A 19,694-nucleotide genomic window follows, 5' to 3' on the forward strand; every position below is an offset into this window, starting at 1 on the left:
AGCCTCTTTGTCTGACTCCAAAAGAGTCTTTTCTTTATTGCCTTTCTTTAAAAAGCTCTCCTTCTTTTTTCCTTCCTTTTCTGAAATAAAATGTTTTCTTTCCCTTGTAACTTTACTCCCCGATCCACTTGGAATCGGATCCTCCTCAACAGACCAAAACTGTTCTTCTGATGTAACTACCTTAAAAAACTTCTTCACCATCTTACTCATACAGTCATCCAATTTTTTCCCAAACTGACAAGCCAGTGCAGATAAAGCTTTATCAACACACTCCTTAACCTTCCCTTCCAAAACATCTCCATTCTCATTATTTATATCCATAATTTCTCCTGATTCAATAAAATTCTAAATATTAATCTGAAATGAAACAGATCTATACTTCCCAGTATCTAAATATTATCAACCAACAAACTTTACCACAGAAAAACCACCTTTTGAATACACATGACAGCTCTGAAAATTCTGACTGAATGAACTAACCGATTACTGGCTCTTTTGCTTGTCCAAAAGATGGCTGCCAGTGTTATATTCCCTTCTAGCATAATCATCCCACTTCAAAATGGCCGTGAAACCACGTGACTCCAATACGGTGGCCACAAAGGTTAAAATATCACTAAAACACACTTCACTAGAAATATAACAACTGCCTGCTGATCGCTATGGTAAGAAACATCTCCTTCTTTATTTATATCAACATGCGTGACTCGCGCTTCCAAGTTAAATGCGTTCGCTATTTTCATAAATATTTATAATATGCTCCGACAGCGCTCGCGTGTCTATCATAGAGACGTGCTTTTTGCGCTCGCAGGTCAAACACTGACACGCGTCTGTTGAGCTCGTGCGTCTAGCACAGAGACGCGTCAGTTGAGCTTGCGCGTCTCCTTACAAATATTCAAACCAACTTCTTTGCTTTTGTCAACTAAAATAATTCCTAAATACAAATGTCACCGATTCTACCTAAGAATTTGCCGATCGTCACTAAAACACTTTCTCAAGTCCTCCGTTAAAAAATAACCCCTCTATTCTTACCCGACTCACACGAGTCACATCTGAGTTCATTTATTTCCACTATAGGCAACTGTTGTTCAACTGTGATCCCACGCGGACTACAGTTCTAGGAACAAAAACCGTGATCTTATCACCAGGTCTCTGAATATCTTATTGTACTATGATGTTCGCTTAGTCGGGTGGAATATCAAAAATATTGAAGAAGACGCCTCACTCACATAATAGTGACATGCTTCATCATAGGCGTTTTCTCCACACCCAGACAAGGTGGTACTGTCTGGGCGGACTCAACCAAAGATGTTTTTTTGGGAGTTATTATATAAGATGATGGCTGGTTAAGCAGGGAACCAGATTTTTGGTATAGTAAAAATACCTACAAGTATACCCCGGTCAAGTCGTTTATTCTGGGGTACTAGTGGTACCGTTAAAATCATATGTTGGGGTTCTTTTGAACATAATCTTTCAAATATACCCTCATTTCAGTGCCAACATGTTTCGGCCCACGTTAATAGCCCAATCGGGTCTGGGGCCTTCGTCAGGGCGTTATTCTTTAATTCCTTAGTTTAGAGTCGCTGCCTTCTCTTTACGCATATACTCCATGCATACCACTCGTGAGGCTTAATGTACTCACCTACCAATCTTGTACTCGAACTCCAGTAGATTTTCTACTGGTCGATGCTTGCTAGCATCATGCAGGACTTGTGTATCGCGGTGGCTTCCTGTAGTCTTTCCACCTACTAGATGCACCGCCTGCCGTCGACTCGATGGCAGGCGGTGCATCTAGTAGGTGGAAAAACGGTGGCGAATCCTTGATGAATGTGTGACTACAGGAAGCCACCGCGATACACAAGTCCTGCATGATGCTATCAAGCATCGACCAGTAGAAAATCTACTAACGTGGGCCGAAACATGTTGGCACTGAAATGAGGGTATATTTGAAAGATTATGTTCAAAAGAAACCCAACATATGTCACTATTATGTGAGTGAGGCGTCTTCTTCAATCTCTTTGATATTCCACCCGACTAAGCGAACATCATAGTACAATAAGATATTCAGAGACCTGGTGATAAGATCACGGTTTTTGTTCCTAGAACTGTAGTCCGCGTGGGATCACAGTGGAACAACAGTTGCCTATAGTGGAAATAAGTTATCTTGGGAGACGCAACTGGATTGTCTCTTCTCTCACTCTCCTTGTGTGAAAAAAAACCAAAACATCTGAGTTCATACCTATCCTTCACAAAAGAAACGCGTTCACTCGCTAAATATAATTCTTTCTCATCCAAAAGTCACACGCCACATTTTCCTGAATATTCATCATCCTGTTTAATTAAATATTTTTCAAACGATTATATATTGTATTATTAAATCTGGAGATTATTTAAAATTATCTTTATACACATAATTCATTCCAAATTCATCATTCATACATTAAATCCATGGTTTTTTTTGTTTTTTTTAAATTTCCTCTAAATACAGCTATCTTACAAGTTAGATCATAGAGCGAACTTATCTGGGCTGTGAGCAGCAACAAAAGAAGGAATATGGCTGCCTTTCAGAGGATTTTATGAACTTTTGGAATGTTAAAGGAATGTTCTTAATTCTTTACATTGTTTTGTGTTGCTGCTGTGGGTTGCAATTAAAGAGATATGCATAATATCGGCCTCCGTGCCTTGCCATAAAACTGCAACTTTCTGAATGGCACTGAGACTTGAGGTCATCAGACCAGATCTCTTTTGGATAATAGTCTTACATCAATGTGGCTAACAGTAGTGGGATAGTGTGCAATGTCTGCTCAGACAGCAAAGAACCTTGGTGTCCAGATGGATCTTTTGTCTTGAAATATGAAAACACAAAATGCTAAATGTTTCTATGAAACCACCTCTTCCAATTCCAGCTACCGCAACAAATCAACCTGCCGGGGATGGTCTTATTGAAATTCAAACATCGTAGCATTGTTTGCGTGGGAGCTTCTAAGAAAGATCCTAAAGCTGCAAAGAGTTCAAAACCATTCTGCTTGTCTCTGCCTCAACCTAATAATATAGGTTCACTTCATGCCAGTACTATTTATTTGTAATGGTGGTACAGGGAATTAAATGAAAATAACTGTGTTGTCTTTAAAACCTGGCAGGCCTCAGCCTTAAAGAATTAGAATTTTTTGCATAGCTTTACACCCCAAAAAACTTGAGATTCGGCAGGCAAACTTGATTGCCTATGGCAAATTAATTTCTTTATTTGGACAAGAAATGTTGAGCATGGAAAGATAATTTAGTATGAAAGGCATTTTAGTAATTGTGGATGTATTCAACTAGATTGAGGTGGGATATGATGGATGACAAGCAATAAAAAGACAGTACAGACTCTTATGTGCATACCTTCTATGACAAATTTGTGAGTAGATGGTCTAGTTAAGAAGACTTTTGTAATATGCAAGATTTTGAATGTAGGGACCCCAAGAGCTAAAATGAACATGCTCTAGCTATTGCACGAAGATCTGGTTATGGCAAAGCAGCTTTTGTTGGCTGAGCAAAGGTTGAGTGTGACCCTGTGGTGGCTCCAGATTACAGAGAGGTTGTTTGAGTTGAGAAATTTATGATCAGTAGCCGATATAGAGCCCGTTTTTTGCTTCTAACCAGATGGTATGGTGGCGGTGCTGAAAGGTAGGTGTCTGGGGAGTTCTTGTTACAGGTTCATGTAGCAAAATATAGTATGTTATCCAGTGAGGTTAAAGACTATATGGGAAGCTAGACAAGTAAATGGTTACATTTGTTGAGTTTGCTCAGGAGAACAGTGTCTTGGATGTGCAGAATGAAATATTTGAGCATATTCTATATATGTTCATTACTAATCCCTGTTGGAGATAAACGTATCCGTATTCATCGAAGTGTTCCATAGATTTCTGTCTGACAATGCTGCATTCATGTTGCCTGTGATTGGATGAGGCAGGGCAATGGATAGTAGAGGGAAGGGAGGCAGGTGCCAATTTGGCAATACTGATTATTTCCATTTTGGATGAATTTGACATCATTGAATAAACTGCCATTCAGTGATGACAGTCCATAAGACATGCTGAGATCTGGGTTTCGACATGAATAGAGTGTGAGTAAAGAATGAAAGGAAGATGTGGGCGTCCTCTGCACATAGCTGATGGGTTGCAGAGCCAACAAAACTGATGATATCGCCGACAGATTATGTAGAGTAAAGGGGACTCAGAAGTGAACCTTATGGGACAGTGATCCACCGGATTCATGGATTGAGGGAAGTGCATCAAGAAAATGCAAATGAGTGATTTGAGAGTTTGGATGAGAACCAGTTGAGAGTGGATTCAGGTACAGAGGTACAATCTTATATACAATATAATATGCCGCAGAGAGGTAGAAGGATACGATCACAGGTGAGATGTGATGGAGAATATGAAGTTGGATAAGTGAGTGAGGATCATATGTGTGGATTATAACTCCTTAAAACAAGATTAAAAGGGGCTCCGATGTGAAGGTTTGGAGACTTGAAGGGGTTGGATGAGGTGCATTAATGGTTGACGTTTTGCTAATGGAATTACCTCTGCTGGAGATGTGTGGTAGAAGGAAAAGAGCATGAGTGGAAAGTGCGATTTGTAAAGGATGAAGTAGGTTCACTTTAATGAAGCTTTGCTGGGCTAGTTTGGATTTTTTAGATATTTGAGGTGAAGTATGAGGCACAGTTATCGGTTAAGTGGGTGAAGTGTTTAACTTATGTGTGAGGGGAGAGTAGATTGTTAAATGTGTGGGCAAGTATTTGAAGGGATGCGCATAGAGAAGTTATTTATTCCTAATTTAACATCAAGGATTTGACAAAGGTAAGTGCAGGGGTAGTCGGGACTAGGCCTGGGTTTAATTTACTGTGGTGTACTTAACGTAATTTTGTGAAATTTGCATTACAGTTGTTACACACAAATCCCCAAATTACACCATGTTGTGTATTTGCGTGGCTGTTTGTGGCAAAATTATTTCCCAAGAACAGCACTAACAACTAGAGCATGAACATTAGTTTGCGGCACTTGTGTGTTTTGAGATTTTTTTTGCACTAATTGTTTTTTTTTGTTTTTGTACGAAACCTTCGTTGCTTCAAAAGTTGATGATTGGACACATTTGTCTATACAGTATACAGCTAATTAACATATTTGCATTTCTTGTAATTAAGTGTAATTACCTATAATTTCCAAAACATGTCATGTAATTAGGCAAAAGCAGATTATAGGTTCTTGCTCCTAATTTCACTAGGCTGGTATATTTTCAATGATTGTCTTTTGAAGTCTGAATTAATTTTACTGGTTGCTGGTACACTTTCCTGCACAAATGCAATTGTTTTTTAATATCCAGTCCATCCATTAAATAAAGGAATAGCACTTGGGGAAATTCTCTGGATAGTTTTGGCTTTTAAAGTACACAAGCATCCGCTAATGTGAATGGATCCTGACCCATCTTTTATCTTTCACAGATAACTACACCAGTAATGAAGGTAAGACTGCAGAGACCACTAACTTAAGCAATGTTTTTTCTGTTTGATTTCTTCATTGCTCTATTAATAGCAACCTGTGTTGTGTGAACTAAAAATGGCTACACCTTTGTAAAACATTTTATCTTTGGAAACGTCAGTTTTGCTGCTTTCCTGTGTTGTGACGTTTAACTAAATACTGGATCCACTGAACATCGCCATTCACACGGCTGTCGTTGCAGACGGCCCAGTGGGTACCATGCTATGTAACAGCATCTAAACATGGACCTTTTTAAAGACCGTTAAAAGGCACTATGCAATTCATTGTGAAAATAGCCTCTAGATCGGCTGTTTTTAAAACAATTTTTTTAGTCTTTTAACTTTGGCATGCAGCTCCACAAATGCTATTGGTATGTTTTACAAAGGGTTCTGGGAACTTTTACTAATTATTAATGCATTTTAAAAAATATGTAATTTATTTAATTAGGTTGGAATTTTTTATTATTATTTTTTTTTTAAATCTGCAATGAAGGTTATCATCAGTGGCGTAACTCTGAAACTGACAATATGAAAACACTAGGACAGAAATTGGACATAGGTGGTGGATGCAGGTGATTAAGGTTTGCAAAGCCAGTAAGAGAGCACATATTAAAGCATCCAGAAAGCCAAGAAATCTACATTGCCACGTGAACCAATCCAGCAACAAACCAAACCAGGGAACTCTTCAAAATATTCAAAGTATCTAAATCAGCGATATTACAAAAAGAACCACTCTTTTGACCAGCAATTTGAAATTCGAATGTCATTTAACAACAAGGTCTTCAAGATCCAAGCCAGAAGTCGAAGACCTACTAACCACACCAGTCAGTTATCTTTTTTCTCTTCTTGACCATATATCCATGATCCAGTAGGCTATGCTGAATGCAACAAGTATTAATGTTGCGTTCTGCCCATCTACCGCAATACAAGACTGCATTCTCATGCTGGGTTGAAAGGCATTCACGCTCCAGTACTTACTGACTTAAAATGCACCTCTTTTAAAGAAATCCACTATTACACAACTCGATCCAGCCAGGTACAGGCCCATTACACACCTGTTCAAAACTATCTAAAATCTGAAGGGGTAGCACCACACCAGCTATAGGAATTCACCAAATTCTACAACATGGCAGTCAGTCAGGATTCAGACCAAGGGTTGGGTATAAGTCCACCTGCGATCATTAGAGAAGATCTACGTGTCTCTCTCAGTGGGTGGGAGAGGCTTTGAAGCAGGAACCCTTAAATCTTCTTCCCCTTGATTTACCTGTATCACATGAAACAGGGTATCACAGACCCAATTGGAGAGATTGAATAAATGCGCCTAGATGATCAGTGGCTTCTCTAGAAGTATTTTTTAGGGGTGGCACCCAAGAGGCCATCGATACAACTGGGGCAGTCACCACTGTGCAGTTGTTGTTAGGTCAAAGTTTCCATTATTTAGTTTTGCTAATAAGTTTTGAATTTTTGGCCAGTCTGTAAGCAACTTTAAAAAAAAAAAATACATCCACTTTCTTTCATTCCTGGAAAGTGTTTTTTACCTGTCAAGTTTCTTTGCATAGTTAACAAAAAACCATTGCATACATGACAAAAAAAAGAACGTTTCTGATGTATTCATTTAAAACACAAAAAAGAAAAACCTAAAAAGATTTTCCTTGACAGAGTACTCATCCGTAAAAAAATTCTGCCATTTGAAAATCTGTGAAAGAACCATTTCTAATACACTCATTTATGGTTGTGAAGGAAAAGCATAAAAACCTTTCCTTTACAGTAAAATCAGCAATTTAAAAAAATCTCCAGGATTTGAGTTTATTGTGTGTAGAAATGTTAGTGCCCTCAGGACCTGATTTTGCCTTTGGCACCTTCCCTATGGTTTACAGAGGCAAGTTTAGTCTTTGAAAGAACCTCTTCTTGCGTGTTGTAGAATACAATTAATTAGTGCAAATATGGACCCCTTAAATCGGGTTGTAACGTGCAAGTGATTTGTGCAAACCAACATTCTTAAGAGCAGCCTGTTCCTGCTCCTTCATTAGCTCAATTCTTTTGAAGAAGCTTGTTTAGGCATTTTCAACTTTTGTCCTGTTGAAGCGGTATGTAAAGTGGAGGTTACTTGGGCTGTTGAGTGTTCCTGAGAGAAGTCTGACTTAGCTCATTCACAGGTAAAGTGCAAGTGACTTGAGCAAACCAAGGTTCTTAAAAGTAGTCTGTCCTTGCTCCATCTTTGGCCCAATTCTTTTGATTAAACCATTTTAGTTATTTTCAACTTGTGTCCTGTTGAAGCTGGTTGTGAAGTGCAAGTGACTTGTGCTGTTGAATGCTCCTGAGAGTAACCTGACATTGCTCGTTCACAGGTTCAGTTCTTTTAGAAGCAGTTTTAGGAATTTTAGACCCTTGTAGGCTAGGGGGATTTGAGGAACTACTTAGTCAAGTGATTACTACTTGCCTGCAAGAGCAAATTTGCAGATTAATGAATATTGGTTTCAGCAGTTTTTTCCTTTCTGCCCCTGGCACCAGGCATAGACAGAAAATATGTAGTAGTGTCTCTTGCTTATATCTGTAAAGCTGACAATTTTAGTTTTCCAACTGGTTTTTCCAAGACGGAATAAAATCTTTAGTGTCTATGAACCTGAATCAATGTAACATAAACTGCTGCTTTAAGGCCTAAGAAGAATGTGTTGAAAGATACTCCTGGGGTCTAAAGTTTTTGTATGAGTTGATCACTGTCCAGGCATGTCCTCTTCTTGGAAAGGAATTTGTGTCTGTTAGATGGAACATGAATCATGTTGAGGCATTGGTTACTCAGTTAAAGGTTAATTTTCCAATACTGGAGGCGCAAGCGTCTTGCATGCCTAGTTCCTCAATGGCCTTGCTTAAGTATTCTCCCCATGGTCCTTTTTGATTACTGTGCTGTTCCTCGATTTCAAGCCTAAAAATATTGTTAATGGAGCCCCTCTCGGAAGAGCACAGTTTGACAAAACACTCTTGGTTTGAAGTGATTGTTTTTTTCCCCTTACATTAGCTGTACGGACATTACCGTAAGTAGATGGATAAATGACAGAGAGCTCGGTTTCTTTTTCGGTACTTTGAACCCAAAAATTAATGACACTGCTTTAGCCTGCAACGTGGCTGAATTATGTTTTTATGTCATTTGATTTTCCAATTTGATGCCTAGATATTTATATGTGATAACAACCTTGAACTTTTTGAATTCTAAAAACCAGTTGAATGACTTTTAATTTGGTATCAACCAGCCAAACCACTTTAGTTTTATTTAAGTTTAGCTCTTGCCCTTGCACATCCATGTAGTTTTTTACGGCATTCATGCTGGGTTGCAGGCCTATTGGCATTTGACTGAAGAGAACAATATCATCTGCATATTGCAGGCACTCTATCCATCAACCAAGGGCCAAGAAAAAGGGGAGAGGGTCCAAATACATTGATTTATCATGTTAATTCCCATAGGAAAATTTGTTTTACAATAACAGAAAAACGGCTGAACCGAATTACTCCAAATTTGGCATAAGGCTAGAACTTTACCCAAAGCATGCTTTTTATGTTTTTTTTTGTTAATCCATTGTGCAGTTTTTGAGAAATGTGTATTTAAAGAGGTGCTCAGGTTGGGCTTGAAGGGGTTAAAAATTTAGTCCCGGCGTAGCAGAGGAGAAATTGACAAAACCAATGGTAGGAGTGGTGTTATAGTTACTTATAGCAATAAGATCTTTCCTTACATTAAAAAAAATAATCAATGAAAAAACAAAGCTTTAAGTGACATTAATTAAGTGTAGGAAGAAGATGAAACTAATGTTTTAAGACCAAAAAAAACACATTTCCCACTTAAAGTTTACTGTGCTAACTACAACATCCGTCCTTGCCATGTACTGCTCATGACCTCACATGTCACATCACTCTGTGACATTTTCAATGACATCATTGATAACCTCACTGATGACATACTGATATTACTGATGACATTGTAGCCATATGAGGCATAGAGTTGGAGAATGTACTGAGTGTATATGTGTGGTTGCATAGCTTGAAAACAGTGTATGCCTTGGAGGAAAGTAAGATTGAACATGTTGAAAGTTATATGGTGCACCAATTTTAAATTACTAAAGTTTGGGGTGGAAATATTACTCCAAGTTAAACAAGGCAAAGGCTGAGTTCACCTGATGTGGGTTGTGCATTTATGTTGGTAAGTAGGTTGAGGCTTAAAGCCAAAGTCTGTTGCAGAAAATCTGTGTGAAAGGACAAAACCACGGTTGATAATATCCACCATAGGATATCTGAGCATGTGCCTATATTAAATAGTTGTAGTACAGTAGTATAGACCAATTCTATGTATCAAGGTCTTCTATAAGTTGTGGATGTTTATTTCCAGCCTCATTGAGAGCCACTAGAACTAGAACTAGAATAAAAACATCACTTCTTGTCTGAAACATGTGCATAGCTGGATGAAGGAGAACTGCAACTTTCTGAATGGCACTGAGACTTGAGGTCATCAGATCAGATCTCTTTTGGATAACAGTCTTACATCATTGTGGCCAACAGTAGTGGGATAGTGTACAAATTCTGCTCAGAAAGTAAACAATCTTGGTGTCCAGATTGATATTTGCTCATGAAATATGAAAACACAAACTGTTAAATGTTTCTATGAAACCACCTCTTTCAACTCCAGCTATATCAACAAATCAACCTGTCTGGGATCGTCTCGACGAAATTCAAATACTGTATAATATTTTGAGTGGGAGCTTCTAAAAATGACCCTAAAGCTATAGAGAGTTCATAACCATTCTGCTTGTAATCCTAAAAATATTTGTTCCCTTCTTGCCAGTACTTCTCACCTTTATTTGTAATGGTGGCACAGGGAATGAAATTTAAATAACTGCATTGTCTTTAAAAGCTGCCAGACCTCAGCCTAAAACAAATTGAATGTTTTGCATAGCTGTGCACGCATAAAGAACTTGAGATTCAGTAGGCAATCCTGATTGCATATGGCAGAATAATGTTTTTATTTGGACATGAAATGTTGTGCATAGAAAGATAATTTAGTATTAAAAGTATTTTAGTAATTGTGGATGTCTTCAACTAGATTGAGGTGAGATATGATGGATGACAAGCAATAACAAGACAGTAAATATTTCCATAATTCTTTGGCGAATTTGTGATTAGATGGCCTAGTTAAGAAGACTCTTTTAATATGCGAGATTTTCAATGTAGTGACCCCCAAGAGCTAAAAGAAACATGACCTAGATACTGCATGGAGATCTGGTTATGGTGAAACAGCTTTTGTAGGGCTGAGCAAAGATTGGGTGTGACCATGTGTCAGCCCCTGATTACAGAGAGGTTGTTTCAGTTGAGCAATTTATGATCTGTAGCCGATATAGAGCTTGTTTTTTTTTGCTTCTACCAGATCGTATGCTGTTGGTGATCCAAGGTGGGTGTGTCTGGGGAGTTCTTGTGATAAGTTCTTGTAGCAATATATATTACTTCCTCCAGTGAGTTTAAAGAATATACGGGAAGCTAGGCAAGTGAATGGCCACATTTGTCGAGTTTGCTCAGGAGACCAGTGTTTTGGATTTGCGAAATGAAATATTTGAGCATATTTTATAAAAATTGATTACTAATCCCTGTTGGAGATAAATGTATCCGTATTCATTGAAGTGTTCCGTAGGTTTCTGTCTGACGATGCTACGTTCATGGTGCCTGTGAGTGGGTGAGGGAAGGCGATGGACAGTTGAGGGAAGGGAGGCAGGTGCAAATTAAGCAATATTGATTATTTCCATTTTGACTGAATTTGACATCAGTGAATGAACTGCCATTCATTGATGACTGTCCATAAGGCATGCTGAGATCTGTGTTTGGATATGAATAGTGAAAGTAAGGACGTGAGAAAGATGTGGTCGTCCTCTGCATATAGCTGATGGGTTGGGGAGACAACGAAACTGATGATATCGCTGAGAGATGATGCAGAGGAAACGGGACCCAGAGGTAAACTTTATGGGCCAGAGATCCACCAGGGTGCATGGACTGAGTGAAGAGAACTAAGAAAATGTGAATGAGTGATTTGAGAGATTGGATGAGAACCAGTTGAGAGGAGAGTCAGTGATAGAGTTACAATCTGATATACAGTATAAGATGCCGCAGAGAGGCCGAAGGATATGATAACAGATGAGAGGTGATGGAGATATGAAGTTGGATAAGTGAGTGAGGATCATTTGTGTGGATTGTAACACCTTAAAACCAGATTAAAAGGTGCTCCAATGTTAAGGCTTGGGGACCTGAGGTGTTGGATGAGGTGCATTAAGGGTTGGCGTTTCCAAATGGAATTACCTCTGCTGGAGATGTGTGGTAGAAGGAAATGAGCATGAGAGAAAATGTGGAAAGTGTGATTTGTAAAGGATGAAGTAGGTGCACTGTAGTGAAGCTTTTCTGGGCTAGTTTGCATTTTTTTGCTATTTGAGGTGAAGTATGAGGCACAGTTATCAGTTAAGTGGGTGAAGTGTTTAACTTATGTGTGAGGGGAGAGTAGATTGTTAATTTATTGGGCAACTATTTGAAGAGATTCACCGCGCAGCCGATCTGAACGCTGCCGCGGGCCTGTCAACAATTTGCCGCCATCAATCAGGGAAGTGAGGCCATGCCCACCACCCTGAGGCCACGCCCCTTCCACTGTCCTCAAAAGGATGTGCCTCAGCCTGACGCGCAGCGGACGTGCGCTGCGGGCGCGCCAAAGGTAAGCCCGTCTGCGCCCGTCCGCGCCAGTACGAGCCCAGGGCCCAGCCTCCCTGTTTCTCTCGTTTCTTCCCCCATTACCTATTCATCAGACACTCTTCGGAAACTGGCAACAAGCACCCCGGCCCTCTGTCTTCACTCAATTTCTCCTGATAAGCATCACAATAAATGCAATCACTGTGTATACAAACTCACTCCGCAGTCACTCCCCAAAAAGAGAACAATCAAAAGGCTCTGCTCAACTGCAGATCACTCCCCAAGCACAGCACCGAAATAAATCTACTAATTCTGAACAACGACATTGAAGTGCTGTTCCTCACGGAAACATGGATAAATTCCGCATCCGACCCAGACATAGTCCAAGCCCTTCCTCAGGGCTATGACATTAAACATCTGGACAGACCACAAGGATCAGGAGGCGGATTAGCAATAATCACAAAAGCCCACCTCACCTGCCAGCTTAAGGGCAGTCCAGTCCTTAACTGTGAAAACGCTCATTTTTCCCTACATCTCTCCCCGGAAATAAGTTTGTCGGGTTTACTCATATACCGACCCCCGGGACCACTTGGACAGTTCCCGAACTCTCTGGTAGAGACTGCCACCTCCCTGGCCTGTTTATCTTCCAACTTTACAGTGCTAGGAGACCTTAACATCCACTTCGATGACCCAGGGAACAAAATAGCGGGAGACCTCAAAAAAGATCTCTCAGCACTCAGCCTCTCCCTGAAAAATCTCCTGCCCACTCATAATAAGGGCCACCTTTTGGACCCTATCTTTTCAAATATTCAAGAACTCTCCACATCCTCTCCCCTACCCATCCCCTGGACAGACCACCACCTTATCCTCCTCAAAATCCCAATCGCCAGTCAAATCAGCCCCAGCCTTCCACTTCAAGCGCCTTTGCGCCCGTGGAACAAACTAAACACGGATGCCTGGACTCACCAGCTCACAGCCTCTACCCCTACCTTGAATCCGGAACGCTCACTAGCAGACATCCAATTCCGTGACTGGATTGAATCGTCTCTGGACGCGGTTCTCCCCGTCAAACAACTCCCTAGTAAGAGGAATTCCTACAAATCCCCCTGGTTCACTTCGGAACTACGAGATCTCTGAAAAAAATGCAAAAGACTGGAACGTCGCTGGAGAAAAGATTGGAACCTTAACAACAAAGAAACCTATAAATCGGCCATGAAGCAATATAAAACCCTCATCAAAAACACACAAGCCTCGTATTACGAAGGAAAAATCATGGCTGCCTCCAACTCCTCCAGGGAGACTTACCGCATAGTAAAAAGTCTCATGAAAGTCCCTGAACCGCAGCCGGCCGCCGATCCCACCGGTGCCAGGTGTACCCAACTCGCAGAGTTTTTCTGAGCCAAAATTTTAAAAATCATCAGGACCTTCCCCAATATCTATCCCCCAACTAACCTCCCAGCTGGGTCCATCGACCCAGACGCACCAACTCTGAAAGCTTTCCTCCCCGTCACCATCGAAAGGCTGTTGGACACTCTCAATCGTGTGAAGAGTGGCTCCCCGGATGACCCAGCCCCCATGAGCAAACTCAAACTAGTAGCCCCCACCATTTCCCCCATCTCATGAGGCTGATAAATGCCTCTCTCTCCAGCGGGATAGTTCCCGCCAGCTGGAAAAGCTCGATAGTGCGTGCACTCATAAAGAAACCTTACTTAGACCCCTTGGACCCTTCTAACTTTAGACCCATCTCCCTCCTCCCAGGCATCAGCAAAGTGGCAGAGAGAATTGTGAATGAACAGCTCTCAACATTCCTAGAGACTAACAACCTCCTTCGCCACTCGCAGACAGGGTTCAGGCCTGGACAGGGAACTGACACCGCCCTCCTGGCCGTAACAGAGGAGACAAGGTCCATTCTGGATGCAGGAGGATCAGTGGCAGTGATCCTCCTGGACCTGAGTGCCGCCTTCGACACGGTGGACCATACCATCCTTCTCCACCGTCTCCGAAAAACGGGCATTTCGGAGACCGCCCTGGCATGGCTAAAATCATTCTTGGAACACAGGACCTTCCAAGTGGCCGACAGCCACGGTCACTCTAAATCTCTCCCCCTGAACTGTGGAGTCCCTCAGGGCTCCTCCCTGAGCCCCACACTTTTTAATGTCTACATGGCCCCTTTGGACGACATCGCCTCTCCATTCGGCATAAAGGTGGTCATGTACGCCGACGACACACAACTAGTCGTCTCCATCAACCAGGCCGATCAATCAATGGAGAACTTAGTCTCCTGCCTGCACAATATATCTATATGGATGGGAGACTCCAGGCTCAAACTCAACGTAGAGAAATCCGCAATCATGCTTCTAGGCGACCCAAACAAACTCCCCAAAACCCTTGCCTGGCCAGCTAGCATGGGCACCCCCCCATACCAAAACAAGAAATCAAAAGCCTAGGCTTCTGGCTAGACCAGGACCTCAGTTTCAGAGCCCAAGCGAGAAAGACAGCCGGCACCTGCTTTGGACTCATGCGAGCATCTCGTAAGATCCTTCCGCTTATCCCCCCCCAGTCTAGGAAAATTCTGATTCAGGGCCTCATCATATCAAGATTAGACTACGGAAACGCCCTATACCTAGGCGCCCCTGTAGCTGTCATAAAAAAACTTCAGCACACCCAGAACGCTGCAGCAAGATTACTGACGGGAACGAAATCTAGATGCTCAGCCAAACCCTCCCTTAAGGCGCTTCACTGGCTTCCCATCCAAGAACGCATCTCCTTCAAAGCCTTGCGCATCTCCCGTAAAATCTTACAAGGCAAAGGCCCACCAATATTGAGACCTCTCATCATGCCGCACAAATCTACCCGACAGCTCAGGTCAGTCACCCTGTTTCTAGCGAGCGTCCCCAGAATAAGGAAAGCTCGCACTGGCGGCCGCCGCTTTTCTTATAACGCTCCTAAGCTATGGAACAGCCTCCCCCTTAACATACACAAAGAAAACAATTTACTATCATTCCGCAGACTGCTGAAAACCTGGTTGTTCCCCCAATAATCCATCCATAGGAGTACTGTTCAAGCTGTTACGTTAGCGCTGGGACGCCCGAGGGTAGCTATGCGCTCTAGAAATCCTTAATCAAATCAAATCAAATCAAATCATTTATTCTTAATTTAACAGCAAGGATTTGACAAAGGTAAGTGCAGGGGTAGTCGGGACTAGGCCTGTGTAAAATAGAATTTACTATGTTGTACTTAACATAATTTTCAGTTTTTTGCATTACAGTTGTTACACAAATCCCAAAATTACACCACGTTGTGTAATTTTCATGGCTGTGTGTGGCAAAATTATAGCCCAAGAACAGCATTTACAACTAGAGCATGAACAGTAGTTTGCAGCACTTGTTTTTTGAGTTTTTTCTTTTTTTTTGCACGAAGCCTTCCTTGCTCCAAGAATTGAGTGGACACCGTTCACTATGCAGTATAGAGCTAATTAGTGGATTTGCATTTCTTGTAATTAAGTGTAATTTCACAATATTCCAAACATGTCATGTAATTAAGCAAAAACAAATTATAGGTTCTTGCTCTTAATTTCACTAGGCTGGTATATTTTGGATAATTGCTTTTTGAAGTCTGAATTAATTCTATTGGTTGCTGGTACAATTTCCTGCACAAATGCCATTGTTTTGTTAATATCCGGTCCATCCATTAAAGAAAGGAATAGCACTTGGGGAAATGCTCTGGAAAGTCTTGGATTGTAAAACAAACAAGCATCTGCTAATGTGAATGGATCCTGACCCATCTTTTATTTTTCACAGATAACTACGCCAGTAATGAAGGTAAGACTGCAGAGACCACTAACTCAAGCACCTCTTCCTCTGCTTCGATTTCTTTATTGCACTACTAATAGTAACCTGTGTTGTGTAAACTAAAAATGGCTACACCTTTGTAAAGCATTTTATCTTTGGAAATGTCAGTATTGCTGCTATCCTGTGTTGTGACTTTAGACTAAATACTGGATCCACTGAACATCGCCATCAACATGGCTATTGTTGCAGACAGCCCAGTGGGTACCATGCTTTGTGACGGTATCTAAATGTGGATCTTTTTTAAGAGTATTAAGAGACACTATGCAGTTCATTGTGAAAAAAACTTCTAGATGGCCTGTTTTTTTATTCTTCTAATCTTGTCATTCAGCTCCACAAATGCTATTGACATGTTTACGAGGGGTTCTGGACACTTTTAACAATTATTAATGCATAATAAAATATGTAATTTATTTAATTAGGTTGGAAATGTATTTTTATTTTAAACTTCTGAAAAATAATTATTTTTATTTAAATTAATTAAACATTTTATTTCAAAATCAACATACAAGTTCTGTGGCATTTTTAGGACTGTGCTTATTTTCTTCTTTTAAGAAGCTTAAAGGGCTTACAGTCTGCTTTTGACATACCGGTGATTGACTTCAACATCCTTCTCATTTCCTTGCTTCTTATTGTTCAGCATGTCCGGGTTTCACTTTATCTTGGTGTGTCTGGCTGTTCCATGGAGCATGACCAAGTACAGCTTTCGGTCTATGGCCAGTGTCTTTCCATCGGCCAGGCACTTCTAGAGGTGGTATTTTTTTTTAATTGACTTGTTGCAATCAATAAGACTACAAGTGCCCACCCTCAGCCTGCTTTCCTAGTGTTGCTTGCTCCCTCCCAACCATCTCCTGCTGTCCATTGTGTTGCTTGCTCCCTCCTTCTCTCCTCCCGGCAACCATGGTCTTGTTTATCCCGTCCTTGTGAGCCTATGTGGATCCCCTGAGGGAATTGAGCCGGCCCCTACTTACATTGGCCGTGGTAGTTCAACTACGATTGACTATATGTTTACCTCTTCCCTCCTTAGTGAAGTGTTATTTAGCTCTGAGGTTGTTAGTAGCCCATATAGCGATCATCTGCCCATAGTAATCCAACTTAAATCTATTAATAAACCTATAGGCCCTTATGAGACAGGAGCCCAAAATATTACTGTTTCTACAGATGGACTCAGGATTGTCTGGAGAGGGATCGATAACCAAGAGATCCTATCTACTGTGATCAGGAATAATCCTCTGTTGATCTCCAAATGTTTAGCATTCGGTGGCCCCGACATAATTAAGTCTTTTTGTGATTTATGCACAGTTATAAAAAGGGCAATATCTAGACCGTCAAAAGAACACAATGTAACCGATCAAAGATGGTTTGATACTAATTGCTCGAGGGCCAATAGAGAACTCAGAAAGGCCTTGGCAGTAAAACCTCGAGATGTGTCCCTTGTCAGTTCACTACGCTTTAAATATAAACACGCACTAAAAGTTAGAACTGAAGAGCTTTTAATAAGCCACTGGGATAATTTAACTAAATCTGCTGCCCTAAAAGATTCAACTGGGTTTTGGAGAAACGTAAAGAACTTGAGAGCCCTGGGAAGTAATATCACCCCGATTAACTGCAATATCACAGGAGACTCTTGGGTCACCCACTTTTCGAAATTATATGCGGAAGTTGGAGACCATACCGAGGATAGTTTCCCAGATAGCACCATAGCTATAACACTAGAGGAGGTAGAGGAAGCTATTGGAAATAGTGCCGGTAACAAGGCACCAGGCCCGGATGGTCTGTCTATCGACCAGATTAAATCCAACATAAGTTTCTGGGCCCCCTTACTCTGTAATCTTTTTAACAACTTGAGTAAGAAATCTATCCCCTCGACTTGGTCCAGTAGTACTATCGTACCTATTTTCAAAAAGGGAAATAGGTTGGACCCGGGGTGTTATCGACCAATATCATTGATCGATAATACCCTGAAGGTCCTTGGCAGGGTCTTATTTGATAGAATTAGCACATGGGCAGATGACAATTCTATCATCCACCGATGCCAGTTAGGCTTTAGGAGCAAACTAGGCACGGTGGAACAATGTCTGAACCTCAACCTTATAATGGCTAAATATACAAGAGCTAAACAATCCCCTCTGTATTTTGGGTTCATGGACCTAAGCTCGGCATTTGATTTTGTAAATCGTTCCCGCTTATGGTCCATTCTTTTAAATTACGGCTTAGATGAACCATTAGTGCACTTTTTGGCCAACCTCCATTGCAACCTGAAGGCCCGCGTCCGAATAAATAATGAAGGCGAGGTCTCAAATGAAATTTTAATAGGCAAGGGGGTTAGACAGGGCTGCGTTCTGGCCCCCTTGCTTTTTATATTATACATCAATGAATTAACCCATTCTTTATGTAACCTGACAAAAGACGTCCCTATGATTAACAAGAAACCAATCCCGGCGTTACTCTACGCGGATGATGCGGTACTTATAGGCCGCACCCCGAACGCTCTACGTATTTTAATCTCGGGATTTGTTGACTACATGTCTGACTTAGGTTTGTGCACTAATTACAGTAAATCTTTTATAATGACCTGTGGTCCTAAAAATTACAAAATCCCAAAGATTGTGATAGGCCAAAACTCCCTAAAAAGCACTTGCACTTTCCCATATTTGGGCCTGCTATTTTCTAATAGCGGCTCGTGGCAACCCCACGTTGCAGTGGGGAGAAATAAACTCTCAAAATCGATTAACTCTGTTATCTCTCTCCGTCAACCGCGCCAGGCGGATGTGGTTTCCAGCTTATTACAAATTTATCGGAGCCAATGTCTCCCAACTGGCACATACGGGGCTGAAGTCTGGGGGTTTTCGAACTGTTCCGAACTACAGAGAGAAGAGAACAGATTTTGCCGGAAAATTTTGGGGGGAGTCATTAGTGCACCAACTACTGTATGCCATAATGAATTAAAACTACATTATGTTGAGGATTTTATAAGAGCAAGACCCGCACTGTTCTGGTTAAGGGTCTGGAAAAACCCGGCAGCTTCCTTGTCCCGCGAGATTATTCTGGACTGTCTGAATTGCGAGAATGTCGACTTAATTCCCTGGATTAATGCGGTAGAAAAGAGCCTTATGAGTGTTAATTATGGTCATCTTTTTACATACCCCGACCAGATTGATGGCTCCCACAAAAATGTAGTGAGAAGGGCACTCTATCAGCATTACCACAAAGAGAGGGAAAGAGTAGATTTTGTGAAACCATCTATTATCAATTATTTACAAATCCAGGAATCATCTCTTGAATTCTCGAGGTTACCTCAGCCCTATTTACGTAAAAAATTGGGCAGATGGAAGAGGACCTTACTCTTCAGATTCAGAGACCGGAGTATTATTAATCTTATCTGTTTTCCATTGGGTTACATCAAAAATCTGGAAAAATTAAATTGCCCATGTGACCATGGTGGAACCCAGAGTATGTTACACTTTATCTTTGGCTGTGGTTTTTACATGAAGTTTACAAGGCACTATTTAATCCCCTATTGTAGAAAACATGATTTGACCGACCTCAATCATGCTTATAGACATTTTTTAATGTTGGGATCTGATGAATTAATTTTTAGAGTTAGCAATTTTCTTAATGCT

General features: G+C 41.0%; 1 protein-coding gene across 5 annotated transcripts in view; it reads left to right on the forward strand.

Moving 5' to 3' along the window:
* LOC146833145 (ohanin-like) overlaps window positions 1-19,694 on the forward strand; it is a 189,197-nt gene that overhangs the window by 69,592 nt on the left and 99,911 nt on the right. For all 5 annotated transcript variants that reach the window (XM_085600774.1, XM_085600777.1, XM_085600775.1 and 2 more), the window contains 2 exons: window positions 5,483-5,503; window positions 16,024-16,044. In XM_085600774.1, coding sequence (XP_085456900.1) covers window positions 5,483-5,503; window positions 16,024-16,044 — 42 coding nt within the window. The remainder of the gene's footprint in view (window positions 1-5,482; window positions 5,504-16,023; window positions 16,045-19,694) is intronic.

Source organism: Triturus cristatus, chromosome 4_2 (assembly GCF_964204655.1).
Source record: "Triturus cristatus chromosome 4_2, aTriCri1.1, whole genome shotgun sequence".
NCBI classification, from domain to species: domain Eukaryota; kingdom Metazoa; phylum Chordata; class Amphibia; order Caudata; family Salamandridae; genus Triturus; species Triturus cristatus.